Consider the following 12,867-nt stretch of genomic DNA (forward strand, 5'->3'; position numbering starts at 1 on the left):
CCGCCCACACGTGGCCAACCTTTTGCGTTTTTAATGCATTTCTCTTCCCCCCCCCTTTCTCTCTCTCTCTCTCTCTCCCTCCTCTCGGCAGGTTCATGTGCGGAGACCAACCTTATATGGACTGCCCGTCTCAGCAATGGCTTGTTTTTTTCGAGGAGGCACCGTCAGCGCGCTGTGCTTAAAGCAGACCCTCAAGTAAACGCACACTGGCATTTTTCCTGGAGTTACAAAGTCTTGCGGAAGCCCCGCCAGTTGCCCCCCCCCCTTGTGCTCCGCGGCTCTTAGCACCCAAGCCCGAAAAGCGCAGATATTAGATGCTGAAAGACCGCCGCTGATTTTTGCCCTCCTCCTCCCACCACCGCCACCCCTCCTCCGCCTCCTCCGCCGCTGCAACCGCGTCCCCTCTTTTATTCCAACCCCAACATCCCCCACTTCCTTCTTCTCTCCCCCCCCCCGCCCCACCTTCCCCCCCCCCAACCGGTGTATGTTTGGCGAAGCAAGAGGATTGACAATCTGGTCCTTCAAAGTTTCCTGCCTCAGATTTGCCCGGAATATGTCTCTGACCAACACAAAGACCGGCTTTTCTGTAAAGGACATCTTGGACTTGCCTGACACCAATGACGAAGACGGATCCATCGCGGAAGGGGGCGACGAAGAGGCGGAGGGGCCGGAACCCCCCAAAAAGCCCGGGGTTTTGGGGACAACCTCCTTGGACTCTGTTCAGACGCTACCTCTGAAGAACCCCTTTTACGACAATACCGATAATCCCTACACGCGTTGGCTCGCCACCACCGAGAGCATCCAGTATTCCTGTAAGTAGCCAAACTTACACTGGGGACCCCTCTCTTTGTGAGCCTCTCACCCTCGCCAGGAGCCCGGATGAGGCCGTGTGGCTTCTCCTCCGCTACTCTCCCCTCGCCAAATTCCTCCTATTGCTGTTGTGTGTCGTGTGTGTTTTAACTTCTTCTTGGAAATGACGGGAACAAATGGGAGATCTGGGTTCTTTAATTACCTGAACAGAGTCAAAATAATGGCTTTCATTCCTTGTTTGAGAAAGAATAAAACCCCAGTCTGAAAAGATTTTAAAATGTGCCTTCCAAAATTCTCCCAGCCACCCAACCGTGTTTCTTCACACACACACACACACGCCCGCTTCCCCTGAATCCTTCTTTCTACTTCTCTAACCAACAGAGTGTGCTTTGTGGGGAAATTTTGGATGGCCTTGCTTTAGACGTTTGTAAACCGTCCCATTGGCTGTGCTGGATCAAAGAATGGCTTGTTGAATTATCCTTTAAAAATCAATCCACGTAGCCCAGAAAGAAGAAGTCCGTTTTGTTTGTTTGTTAAGGGAAGAGACCAAAGTCCAAACGTTGTAAAAAGCGGGGGCGGGGGGCTCCAGCGGGATGTTCTCCTGCGCAAGACTGCATTAAAATGATTGGGAGCTACGCAAGACCGCTGTGGATTGCGCCCAAGATTTTTACGGTGACCATGATCTATCTCTATCTACAAATCCTTATCTCTTACTATTTCTGTACTGTGTTTCCTAACAGATTAATTAACATGGCATATATAGTCACCTTGTTTTGCCTCTATGCTTTCTATTTGTGTTTGTAATTTTCCGAGAGGGAAAGAAGATTAAAACGCACAGTTGCCTATAGCTCACATGGGGAAGGAGAATGTGTGGCTGTAACAAACACACATCAGATAGAGATGTTTCCAACGACACGCACTTAATCCAAAGGGCTGTTAGGCACTTAGTTGTCACATATACGCAGAACCTAACCGGGGTTTCCCCGTTGCAATTGGTTGTACCTTTAGTCTTGGTGAACCTCCCTTTGGTGACCCAGAGGCTCATTTCTTATTGAGGAAGAGGGTGGGCGTCCCAAAACGAGGGGGTTGCAGAGGACCCTCGTCCCTTTCCTTTCTCCGGGTTGGGAAGTTGAGAAGGAGCAGAGCCCGGCGGGTCACCAAGGGGGTGAAGGGTGGGTGGATGCGGGACACACACCCTGCGATCTTGCTGGCCTGCCCGCCCGGCCGGCCACTCGGCCGGCTTTCTTCTGATCTGCTTCTTTTGTGGCATCCCCTCAGTGCACGGCTTGGCATCCAGCAACTCCCAACAGGACTCGGCGTCCAAATCTCCGGAGCCTTCGGCGGACGAGTCTCCGGACAACGACAAGGAAACTTCGAGCAACGGCGACTCCGGCAAGAAACGGAAAAGGCGGGTGCTTTTCTCCAAGGCGCAGACTTACGAGCTGGAGAGGCGCTTCAGGCAGCAGCGGTACCTGTCGGCGCCCGAGAGGGAGCACCTGGCCAGCCTGATCCGCCTCACCCCGACGCAGGTGAAGATCTGGTTCCAGAACCACCGCTACAAGATGAAGCGGGCCCGGGCCGAGAAAGGTATGGAAGTGACTCCTCTCCCCTCCCCGCGCCGGGTAGCCGTGCCCGTCTTAGTCAGGGACGGCAAGCCGTGCCACACGCTCAAGGCACAGGACTTGGCTGCCGCCACCTTCCAGGCGGGGATCCCCTTCTCAGCCTACAGCGCCCAGTCTCTCCAGCACATGCAATACAATGCCCAGTACAGCTCGGCCAGCAACCCCCAGTACCCCTCAGCGCACCACTTGGTACAAGCCCAGCAATGGACTTGGTGAACTCTCTCCAGAGCCACAGAGACTCCAAGGAGAAGGATTCCAACCCCCAGTCCTGCTGGGGGAGGAGGGTGCGCGCTCGCGCGCGTGTGGACGGGTCAAGACTGAGATTCCGAGGCTGGGGTGGGGAGGGGGTTTCCTTATTTGGGGGCGGGGGGCAGTTTTCATTATTTTGGTTGTTTTGTGCGCCATGTTTACAAGGGGGGAGGGGAGAATACGCCGTTGCTAGTGGTCCTGTCTACCTACAACTACAGATTTTAAAAAAATAATAAAAAACGATTAAAAACTGAACGCTTTTGTGGTTTTTGTAAAGTATGTTTGTGTGCCGTAGAAGCTGTTGTCAGCTGTATATTAACCAAGGAGCGAGTAATTTAAAAATAGAACGTTATTTCTCATTTCTGCAGAGATATTTATGGTCATGTATAAAATTCTGGCCACTATTAGCACTTCTACTTTTATTTTATTTAACGGTAAACATATTTAGTGATTGTTGACCTAAATTCAGGCCGGCCTTTATTTTTGGTTTGTTTCTGATTGGATAGAAAATTCCCTCCCCGTAGGAGGGGGGAGGAGGAGCGCGCGCGCTCGTGTATATATGTATGTATACACACATACGGAATGAAAAAGTATCCATATAAATATACATGTACAAATCCGAACAGAAAAATAGGAGATTTTGAGACTTTTATAAGAATTTTAATCAGAATGCTGTGATTTGTTTTGTTTTGTTTTAAATTCACATTAAACGGAACGCTTTTGTTGTGGTTAAACATTAAGTTAGCCTCTCTCGTTTTTCTTTTTCTTTTGTTAGTAACATTGGAACAAACTCTGAGGAAGGGGCTCCTGCTGGAAGACAGCAGCAGAGAGGGAAGTGGGGGGCTCTCCGGTTTGGATCCGTGGAAGGGGATATGGGAGGAGGCCTTAAGCGCCTTGAGAGAGAAGTTTGCCCAGGGCTTGTGCGCCGTAGCCGGAGGAGGAGGACTCGGAGTCTTAGAACTCTTGAGGACGAGGACAGAGACAAGAGCAGTGCCTCCCCCCGCCCCAAACTTTCTTCAAGCCAAGCTGAAGCTGAATGTAATCTCGTCCTCTTTGCATTCTGCCTGCTCAAGTTTATCTACTTGAGATACTAATAAGGAGATAAAGTGACGGGTGGAAATGAAAAATCAGCCTCCCCTCTGCCCCTCCCCCCATCCTCCCGCAGCCTCATTTAAATGTAAGAGTGCTCCTTCAAGATGAGAAGCTTTTGATTCCAATAGCAATTCAATGGCGTTTACTTTCTCAGCTGGGTTGAGGTTGGTTACTTCGAAACTGGAAGTCCCGCCGCGAGGTTCCCTTCCGCGACTTCTCGCCATGTCTTTGCGACTTTGGCGAGGGACACCAATGTTCACACGTCCACGCAGACGAAACCGCGGGCTACTTCATGGTCTTGTTTTGGGGGGCATCTGAATCTCACTAAGGTGTGGTTTTTCTGCCCCCCTCCTGGGTAGAGAAATACATTTTAGACATTTAGACAGTGGCAATTGTTTGGAGCCGCTTAATGAGGTGAAGCATGCCTGGTGGAGACGTTTTAAGACCCCAAAGACCTTCCTCTTAAGAGGAGACCGTGAGCACGTCCACTTCGTATCCGGGAAGGAAGAAAGAGAGATGGGGACTTAATTCGGATCGGGTGGTGCTTGATACAAGGTGAATGCGTTAGCTGACAGGTTATCCGGGCCGCTTGTCTGCTTTGCCAGAAGAATGCGATTTGAAATCAGGCCCGTCGAAAGCACTTTCACGTGTCAATGCTGCGCCATGTCGGAGACTGTAGCTCTTTCCCGAAGCTCAACAAACAAGTGGATCCAGAGAAGGGGCACCCTGGGCACGGAGAGTGGTCCCTGTGGAGCTTCCGCCAGAGCTGGCCACGTTTCAACTCCGCATCCAAAGCAAACACGATTATCTGGCGCCGAGATCTCTTTCTGCTGCAGCCTTAGCTCGCCTCTTGGAGAGGCTGCGGATTGAGCGAGCCAGCCTTCGACTGCTGCACTCGAGGGCCCGCAGCCAGCTCTGAGGCCAAAGCAGAAAACCTGCCTCCTTTTTGGGGTGGCTTCTCTGCTAGTCTCTCGCAAAAGAACAGCCCGGCGGTGGACCAGCTGCAGCCTTCTCTGTGGGGCAGCCCGTTTGGGGTTGGGGCCATCGAAACTGCCTCCGGTTGGCTGGCAGCTTGTCCCTTGAAGCTGAGTTTGCTTTTCTCGGGGGCGGGGGGGGGGAAGGACCCTTTCCCCCTGCTAGGGAGGGTCTTTATATGAGCTCACCTGCTCCTTCTGTCCGACTTGCTTGCACCCAGTTGCAGGCCTGCTTCAAGCCCCGATTTCAGACTCGACTCCTAGAAACCCAATATTTAGAACATATCTATCGTGGTTCGCATTCAAGCGCACCGTCCCAGTGAAACGCTCTCTTTCCCCCTCTTTTAAAAGCAACCTTCCATCCAGAGCAGGGGCGTTGGGTGTGTTTGTGCGCGCGTGCGCGTGCGTGTGGAGTGCGGGGAGCTGCTGTCTCTCCGGTCTCTACTAAGTCTATCAAGCTGGCGAAGTCTTGTGTGGCCCTAACCCCCAGTGGCCTTCCATTTCACACGCCGGTGGTGGCGCGGGAGTTTGGGGTAGTCTATCTTTGCACAATATACAGCACCCATCACAAAACGGCACAATAAGGGAGGCTGGGAGTTGAGGATGTTAGAGGCGTGCATATTAAGTTGGGGTGGGGGAAAGAAAAGAAAGCCACGGAAGGGACGGGGGGGGGAGAGAGAGCGCTTTCCCTTCCCTCTCTCTTCTTTTCCTTGTTCTTCTCGGGGTGTGTGCGTGTGTTTAAATGCAATTCATCAATTGGCGTATCTGGAATGAGCAGAGCATCCCCGAGTCAGGGGGAACTACCTCGGGTTTTGTTCCGCCTGTCAGTTGGTGCCATTGTGAGCCACGTTGCACATGCCGTATTCCATATGGACAGCTGGGCCGGGAGAGGGCAGAAAGGGACCTTCACAAAACCCAAATTGTATCCGCCTTTCAAAACCGGTATTGTTGTCTGTGAAAGGAAGACGAATTAAAAATCCGTGCTATATCTATTCGAAGAAGAAGAAGAAGAGTCCTTTCCCTCCCTCTTCTTGAAAGCAAACATGGCCTCTTTTTTCTCTAGAGTCTACTGAAAATATGCCTCTAGTTTCACAGACAATTAGGTTCTTGTATCTACACAGAGGTTAAAACAAAAACTCAGCCATAAAATTACTTTTAAAAAAAAATGTTGGTCTCATGCCTCCCTATCCCCCCCAGTCCATCCTAATTGTAGTTCCTCTGGCTGCCTGTTTGTCTAACCGTTTAGCTCGCTCTGAGCTGGGCCGAGAAAACAAGGAATCTCATTCACGAGGAGATGTAATGTTATGCAGAGGCTCCTCAGACCACAACTGGATACGGTTGCTGCTGGCTGCTGCTGGCTGATGATATATCTGTGTGGTTCTCTGCCCTTCTCCAGAGAAATCGAGAACCATCCCCACGCTGTCTAGAATGACCGCAGGAAGTTCTCTGGAGGACGACTGATGGACATCATCCAGGCAAATTTAAGCGCTTGTAAGTCCCACTGATTTCACGAGGAAAGTGAAGCATTTGCTTAAATCTGTCCTTTGGAAATCCATAAGATTTAAAGGTGCTTAATTTTGCGCTTGGGTCGTGCCTTTTTAATCACAGCTCTTAGGTTAATATAGCAGGCCACTGCGAAAAATCTGTACAGCTGGGGTTGTACCTCTTACGCGTGCGTGTTTGCTGGAGTATTCCAACATCATCTGTCTTTCTGTCTATTTAGGGAGGCTAGGGCGTTTCTGGTTTAGTACCCTCCTCCTCCTTAGTATACCGAGGTGTGATTCTCAAAAATCACTGATGATCCGCTTTTATTCCAAACCTGCAGTTCTTCCTTAGCCAGTCAGTTTCTTCGGAATCACGAACGGCCAGGACGCAGCAGGCATAGTCACGCCGTTTGACGGTGGCAATCCGACCATATCTATTGGGAAGTAAATCCCATTGAGACCAACAGGCCTTGTTTCCGGGTAAATCTGACTAAGCTCCGAGTGCAAATGCTGCTTAAACTGGGGTGATTAAGCGCTTGCTTAACTTTCCCACTGAAAACCACGATACCGAACAACAAGTAAATGCCATATTGACAATGACGATTGACTCGCATTCCAAAGGACGCCAGTTTGCGAAACCAAAACAAGCCCAGTTCCAGCCTCCTCGGTTCCTCAAAAGGGACTGCGTGTTTTCGTGGCTCGATCGTGCCCAACCAGCCCAGCCTCCTCGAAGGAAAGCGCATTTTTCGGTATTTCAATAGAAAAGTCGGAGCGAAATCTTTGTGTTCATTGGTTAAGCGGTTGCTGTTACTCAGTAGGTTTTTGAAGACAATAGCAGGAGGGGGCAATTTGAAAGAACTACGGCGGGGGAAGGGAGAGAAAGAGGACAGTGAAAAAAAATGTTCCGTTCATTTGAAAACTGATGGATTGTTCCTGGAGCTGCAGGTCTGTGTGCGCGCGTGTTCCTGAGCACTGGAACGCTTCTCCTAGGCCTTCCTTTCTGAGCCGTTTTCTTCTACTCTCTCCCCCCCCCCACCGCCTCATCGCTTTCTCTCCCGCATCCAGTCACTGGAGTAGCTATTTAGGGAGAATCAACTAACCTGATAATGAGCTGAAAAACCCCTTTAAGCTCAGGAAATAACCTACTTTCATTACCTATTGACTGTAAGGCTTAGTTTAGACCTGGCGTGGGATTTTTTTAAAGGGTCTTTTCAAGAGGCCTGGTCAATGAGAAGCTAATCCAATATTTACAAAGTATAAAGACAATTCTCAATTGTATTTATGAAGGACCGATCACCGTGCGATTACTTGGAGGAGGTGGAGAGGAGAAGGCAGAAAGGAGGGGAGGAAAGCAAACTCTCGGTTGGTGGCAGCAGGTTGGAGACCTCACCCGACACCCACCCGCTCCAGCCTCCACCCACCACCGTGAACTTCCTGCGCGGGGCCCAGCTCAAGAAGCGCGCGCGCGGAGCGATGTAGCAGCAGATACCCGTGAAGTGTTGGTGTGTATTAGATATTGTATTGAGCAATATTTCAGGAAATATGTACTTGTGGCGTCCTGAGAGCGACACTCTTGCTCTGTCGATAAATCAACTCGCTTTATCCCAGCATCTGCAAATAAACTCTCTCTCATCTCCCCCATCAAAAGAAAACAATTTAGTTTTATTGCTTTATTTCTCTCCTTCCCTCCCTCCCTCCCTCTCTTCCTCTTGGAGGCCTTCTTCGATTATAAACGCTGTTATTAATAAAGCTAGCTAGGCGAGCTTTAATCGCTTACAATCGGGCGAGGAGGAGGTGGGGAGCAGCGGCGGAGGAACAACCGCCAGGCTCCGGACGAGTCTCTCCCTTTTACTGACACTCTTTCGCCACAAGGGGTCACTAGAGCTCTTCATTTCTGCACAGTTGACTCTCCACCCCCACCCCCACCCCCACCCCCATTTGAAATCCCTAGCGGGCATATATGTACGTTTTAGGATTTAAAATGTTGCTCACAGGGGATGGATAGAAAGAGTTTGTTATTTTATTTATTTCAGCTAGGGCACTGCACTGCCTAGGTTGGTGCCCGAAGTTTCTAAGCGCCAGGGGCGTGCTATGTCTGAATCCAACTATTTTATTTGGATTAATAACAATGGTGCAGCGACTCAAAAGTATAATCTTCATTTTCTGATCTGTTACCTGCTCGTGATTTATTTTTGGGGTGGCAGGCTTTAGGGGGAGGCAGAACCAAGTTATCTGCAATGCAACTGGTTAGTTAAGTATTTTTTAAAATTTATTTACTTAATCTAGTTCTGCCTCCTCCTGGCTACGCCCATGCATCTGCTCCTGTCAAATAAGAGGGCGGCTGCTTTTTTGTTTCACTCGCTGCAATTCTGGAATAAATAATAAATAATAAAATAATAAAATAAAATAAAAACGCTGCAATGGGGTTGTCAGCTTCCCTTGCCACAAAGCAAACGAAATACGGTCGTCACTTCAATCCACGAGCAAGCATAATAGTCCGCCCATGGCTTGAGGGGAGCTCATTGTCCATTATCTGACCCTCTGGCAAAGCAGGATTCCTATTGCTCTGCCACAGGGCCAGACTTCTTTTAAGTCAGAACGTGGCTTGCCTGGAAAGCTAAACATCGTCATTCGGTGATGAAATTCTATCTGTTCACATAGAATGACCAGACCACTTGCCGGCTTTGGGGAAGAGGCAGCTGGAATTCACATTGAATGCCAAGGGTCAGTTTTATTTTTGGTTGTGTGCAGTGCAGTCAGACAGCTTCAGTCTCTAAACATAATGGTCTTATGGAGGTGGGTGCTGTTTAGATGACAATGTGTCTTACTTCACTTCAAAATGTGATAAACGACAACTGGTGCTTGGGGGGAGGGTCTTCCTGCTCACTCTGCTGAGTGGGGGCCCTTGACCTCTGCTCCCCCAAGTCATCCCTTGGTTGAGTGAATCACCCTAAAGCTGAACCCAGGGCTGAAAAATAGACTGACCATATTAACTTATGTGACAATTCCTTAATTTGATGAACCACACAAGTTTGGTGGTTCCACGTGAACTGGATTTTGGACACATGCAGATCTAAGCAAGTTGTTGCCCATGGAAGAAGAATTACATTTATTCAGAAGTGCACTTGAGATTGATTTCACACCACATCCCATGGTTCTTTTTCAACCCTTGCAAACCCCTTTTCCTTGCAGAGATTCACACCTAGCAAATCGATTTCCACCATGAACACAACATTGTCTCATTGAAGGCAATGAGCGGGGTTTTTCATATGCTGTTCTTACTTGTGTAGAACCGCGTTCAAAATGCAGGCTGACTTTGGGGAGAAAATAATGCTCCAGCATTGTTTGGATGATCCATTTACCAAAAGCATGAATCTATGAAAGTGTGGAGCAGTTGATTGTGTGAATTATCTCCAGCAGACTTCATAGCACACAAACCAGGCATTTTTTTTGCTTGTGGTGGTGAACTCACATCCAGTCTGCACATAAAGTCAATGCCTGAAAGATTTCCAGAAGTCTGCTTGTGAGCTTCAGTGTGAGGAAACTGTCACAGGTTTCTAAGGGGACTTTGCAGAGTTGTACATATAAAATGAATCTCAAGGTTGAGAGTACAGCAGAATCTTGGTGGTGACAGTGGCCCTGGATGAAGATGTAGATAATTGTTTGAATCAAATGCATCCAGTGGGGGTCATCTGAGCACTGTCCAGATGTACCTATGTAGCACAGATAATCATTGTCCATGCATTTTATGTGTAAGAGCCATTCTACCCACTAAATGGAATGATGCAGTAAACTGAGGGGGTGGGAGATTCTGGAATGTACCACTTCAGGCTTCAGGTGGGGGGGTCATGTTTTACAATGCTCATCTGTGTTGAAACAAAACCTCTCTTAGTACAGCCGTTTCCTTAAGGTGCCAACTTCCTGCATGCAAAGAGTTTTTAATGAAAGGATGGGTTTAAAAAAAATTAAAATGGCATGCATACACCCCAACTGTAGTCTGAAATAATGCAATCCAGAATTCTACCACCTCAATCTATCTCCTCATTCTGTGTGAGAACAACTGTGAGCTCTTTTTAATCAGAAGACTACAAAGAGGCTGTGCGTCAGTTTCTGGGTGATGCTCAAGTACTGTCCCACGAACAAGAACAGATTTAGTTATTCCATGATTTTATTACTCAGGATTAATAGATGGAACAGTGATTAATATATTCCCAAGTGGCCAGTAGGTGTAACTGGCTTTCCATCTCTCATTAAGACACCTAACTTTAAATTAACGTCATTTCTCATTTATAAAGCAAACAAGTCCCCAGAAGAAACATTATTAATTTGAGTAGAGAGAGATTATCATAGAAAGCAGGTCTCTTTTTTTCTTTGTGTTGCCCCTGTGGCAGTGATCCTGTTCAGGATTCCAGCCAACAAGATAAACCCTTTTCTGGAGTACTCCATTCCTTCCTCCTCCACCACCATTCTAACTGCCAGCATTTCATGCCCGCTGATGCTGTGGATCTCCTTGTGGATTTTGCCCATTTTGACTGCATAAGGATCCACACTCAGATAATGATAAAATAGAAAATTCTTTCCAGTAGCACCTTAGAGACCAACTGGGTTTGTTCTTGGTATGAGCTTTCGTGTGCATGCACACTAGCCTGCCTCTCCACCTTGCAAAACTGTAGTAAAAGGTTACTGAGATATACATGCGAGGCCTATAATGTTCTATGTGCTACCACTGCTTGGGATGGGTCTAAAAAATGTCATTCCCCTCTTGTTCTGAATCAAGAAGTATGATGCATGAGCCCGTGGCATTATTTTTATCTGTTAAGATGGTCTGAAATTGGGCAAGGGAGCAATACTGTAACCAACCACAGAGGGGCGCTATTGGATAAGAAGAGGGCATCAAAAATAGTGCAGCATCTGATCCGAGACAGATTTTTGTGCCATTTGGTATCCTATGTGAAATGAAGTTGTCTTATCCAGGGGTACACAAGGGGTTTTGAATGACCTCTTGTGGGCAAAGATAGCTTGAGTTGCCTCAGAGCCCTTCACCAAAGCGGGAAAAGGCACTGGCTGCTCAGATGTGGGATTTATCATCTATGCACCTGAGAGCAACATTTGTCAATGCCTTTTGCTTATGCTCAACCTCCCTAGAGAGGAGCCAAATATGAGATGATACAATTTCTTTGGAGAAAAACTGAGATATGCATGTAAATACTGTAAAAGCAAAAGTGACCCAACGGTTCATCCATCAACATTCCTACGAAGAGAACCAATTTCCTCAACATGGGGACAGGTAAAACAATATTTTGAACCCAGAAGGCCCTAGGGCCCTAGGTCTCAGTTTCTGGTACCTCTGGTTAAAAGGATTTCAAGTGCCAGGGTTTGGGAAGTCTCAGACCTTGAGACCCATTTCAATAGATGGGCCAATGATCTAACTGAACTTCAAATGCTCAACAAATGCATTAAGGTTTGTGAGGCTCCTTCAGACTTGCTTGGTCGTTCTTTACTCTGGTGGACCCTGGAATTGGATCAAAGCATCCCTGCGGTGAAAGTCAGAGAAGATCCTGCATGTGCCTGGGATGTGGAGAGGTCACATGCCCAGACGGGGGCAAGAGGAAACTTGCTTGCTATATTGATGGTATTCCATGTCTGGCATTAGATGATTGATAGTATTCAATGGTATTTAACATTTTACAGTTGTTGGCATTGTTCAGTTTTTGAAAATTCATACCCAGCACCTGCCAATACCAAAACAGTCCCAGGCTGCCAATAGGCAAAATCTTGAATTCTGAATAGAGAATTTCACATTCATATTTTTTAATTTGAATTTAAATCTGATGTGTTTCTTTCAAAATTTAAATGGGAAAACAACAATTGTAATTATTTATTCAGCTTCAAGTATAAGCAAGTCATTGTCTCTCTGTACCAGTTTTCAGATGGAGCACGGTCCAAGTATTGGAAGAAATGCATTCTCTGGCTTCCTCCTCCAGCAGTGACAAAGATTGGCTGCCAATAAAAGTCTTTCCCAATCTGATTTCTCTACCCTGCAGTATCACAGAACACACACTTGGTTTTTTAAATTTGTGGTCTTTGTCTTTTATTGTCTAAATACTTGACAATTCTGTATGTTCATTTTGTTCAAAGAAAAAAAGCCAAAACAATTTATTGTAAAAAAGTCTAATGCCCTTTTCTTGTAGAGCAATGCCTTAGCGGCGAGTAATGCATTCCTGTGATTTGCTCCTTCCTCTGCAGAAATTGTGTCCTACTGAAGGTTAAGGATACTCATCTGAAAACTCATCTGTCATACAGAGAGGTGTTTATTTGAAATGTTGCATAATGTGACTGTATCACAAATTCCTAGTAAATGAATTGTTACATGGCAATCATCAAATCAGGTCCCTAGAATAAAGTCTCTCACTGAGAAGACAAAAAAATATTGACAACCAGTAGCTCACTGTGAAATAGTGTTTGTGCTGTATTTGAATGGCAGGGGTGGGGCAGGGACACCCCGCTTGGTAAACAGATGCAGAGCAAGCATAGGACACCTCTCATGGTCAGGGAAAGCTCTCTGGCTGGATTTCCCCATACAAACAGCAGGTGGAGTTGGCATCTGTGTGGGTTCTTTCCAACTCTACAATTCTA

General features: G+C 47.4%; 1 protein-coding gene across 4 annotated transcripts; it reads left to right on the forward strand.

Annotated features, from left to right (window-relative positions):
• Positions 1-458: 458 nt before the first annotated feature.
• NKX2-2 (NK2 homeobox 2) lies at positions 459-12,662 on the forward strand. Of its 4 annotated transcripts, none has more exons than XM_033154118.1 (3): positions 459-812; positions 2,089-2,397; positions 12,155-12,662. In XM_033154118.1, the coding sequence occupies exons 1-3, from the start codon at positions 485-487 to the stop codon at positions 12,331-12,333; spliced, it is 816 nt and encodes a 271-aa protein (XP_033010009.1). In that variant the 5' UTR covers positions 459-484; the 3' UTR covers positions 12,334-12,662. The 4 variants fall into 4 exon arrangements, with proteins under 4 accessions (XP_033010009.1, XP_033010010.1, XP_033010006.1 ...); XM_033154119.1 differs by lacking the exon at positions 12,155-12,662 and adding an exon at positions 11,923-12,136; XM_033154115.1 differs by lacking the exon at positions 12,155-12,662 and adding an exon at positions 7,519-8,021.
• Positions 12,663-12,867: the final 205 nt, after the last annotated feature.

Source organism: Lacerta agilis, chromosome 7 (genome assembly GCF_009819535.1).
Source record: "Lacerta agilis isolate rLacAgi1 chromosome 7, rLacAgi1.pri, whole genome shotgun sequence".
Classification (NCBI taxonomy): Eukaryota; Metazoa; Chordata; class Lepidosauria; order Squamata; family Lacertidae; genus Lacerta; species Lacerta agilis.

Excerpts from the sequence above, each read along its gene's own strand:
- NKX2-2 (XM_033154115.1), top strand. The coding sequence starts at position 485 with ATGTTTGGCGAAGCAAGAGGATTGACAATCTGGTCCTTCAAAGTTTCC. Across the intron at positions 813-2,088 it reads CGAGAGCATCCAGTATTCCT|TGCACGGCTTGGCATCCAGC; the intron begins GTAAGTAGCCAA and ends GCATCCCCTCAG. Across the intron at positions 2,398-7,518 it reads GCGGGCCCGGGCCGAGAAAG|GACCGATCACCGTGCGATTA; the intron begins GTATGGAAGTGA and ends GTATTTATGAAG.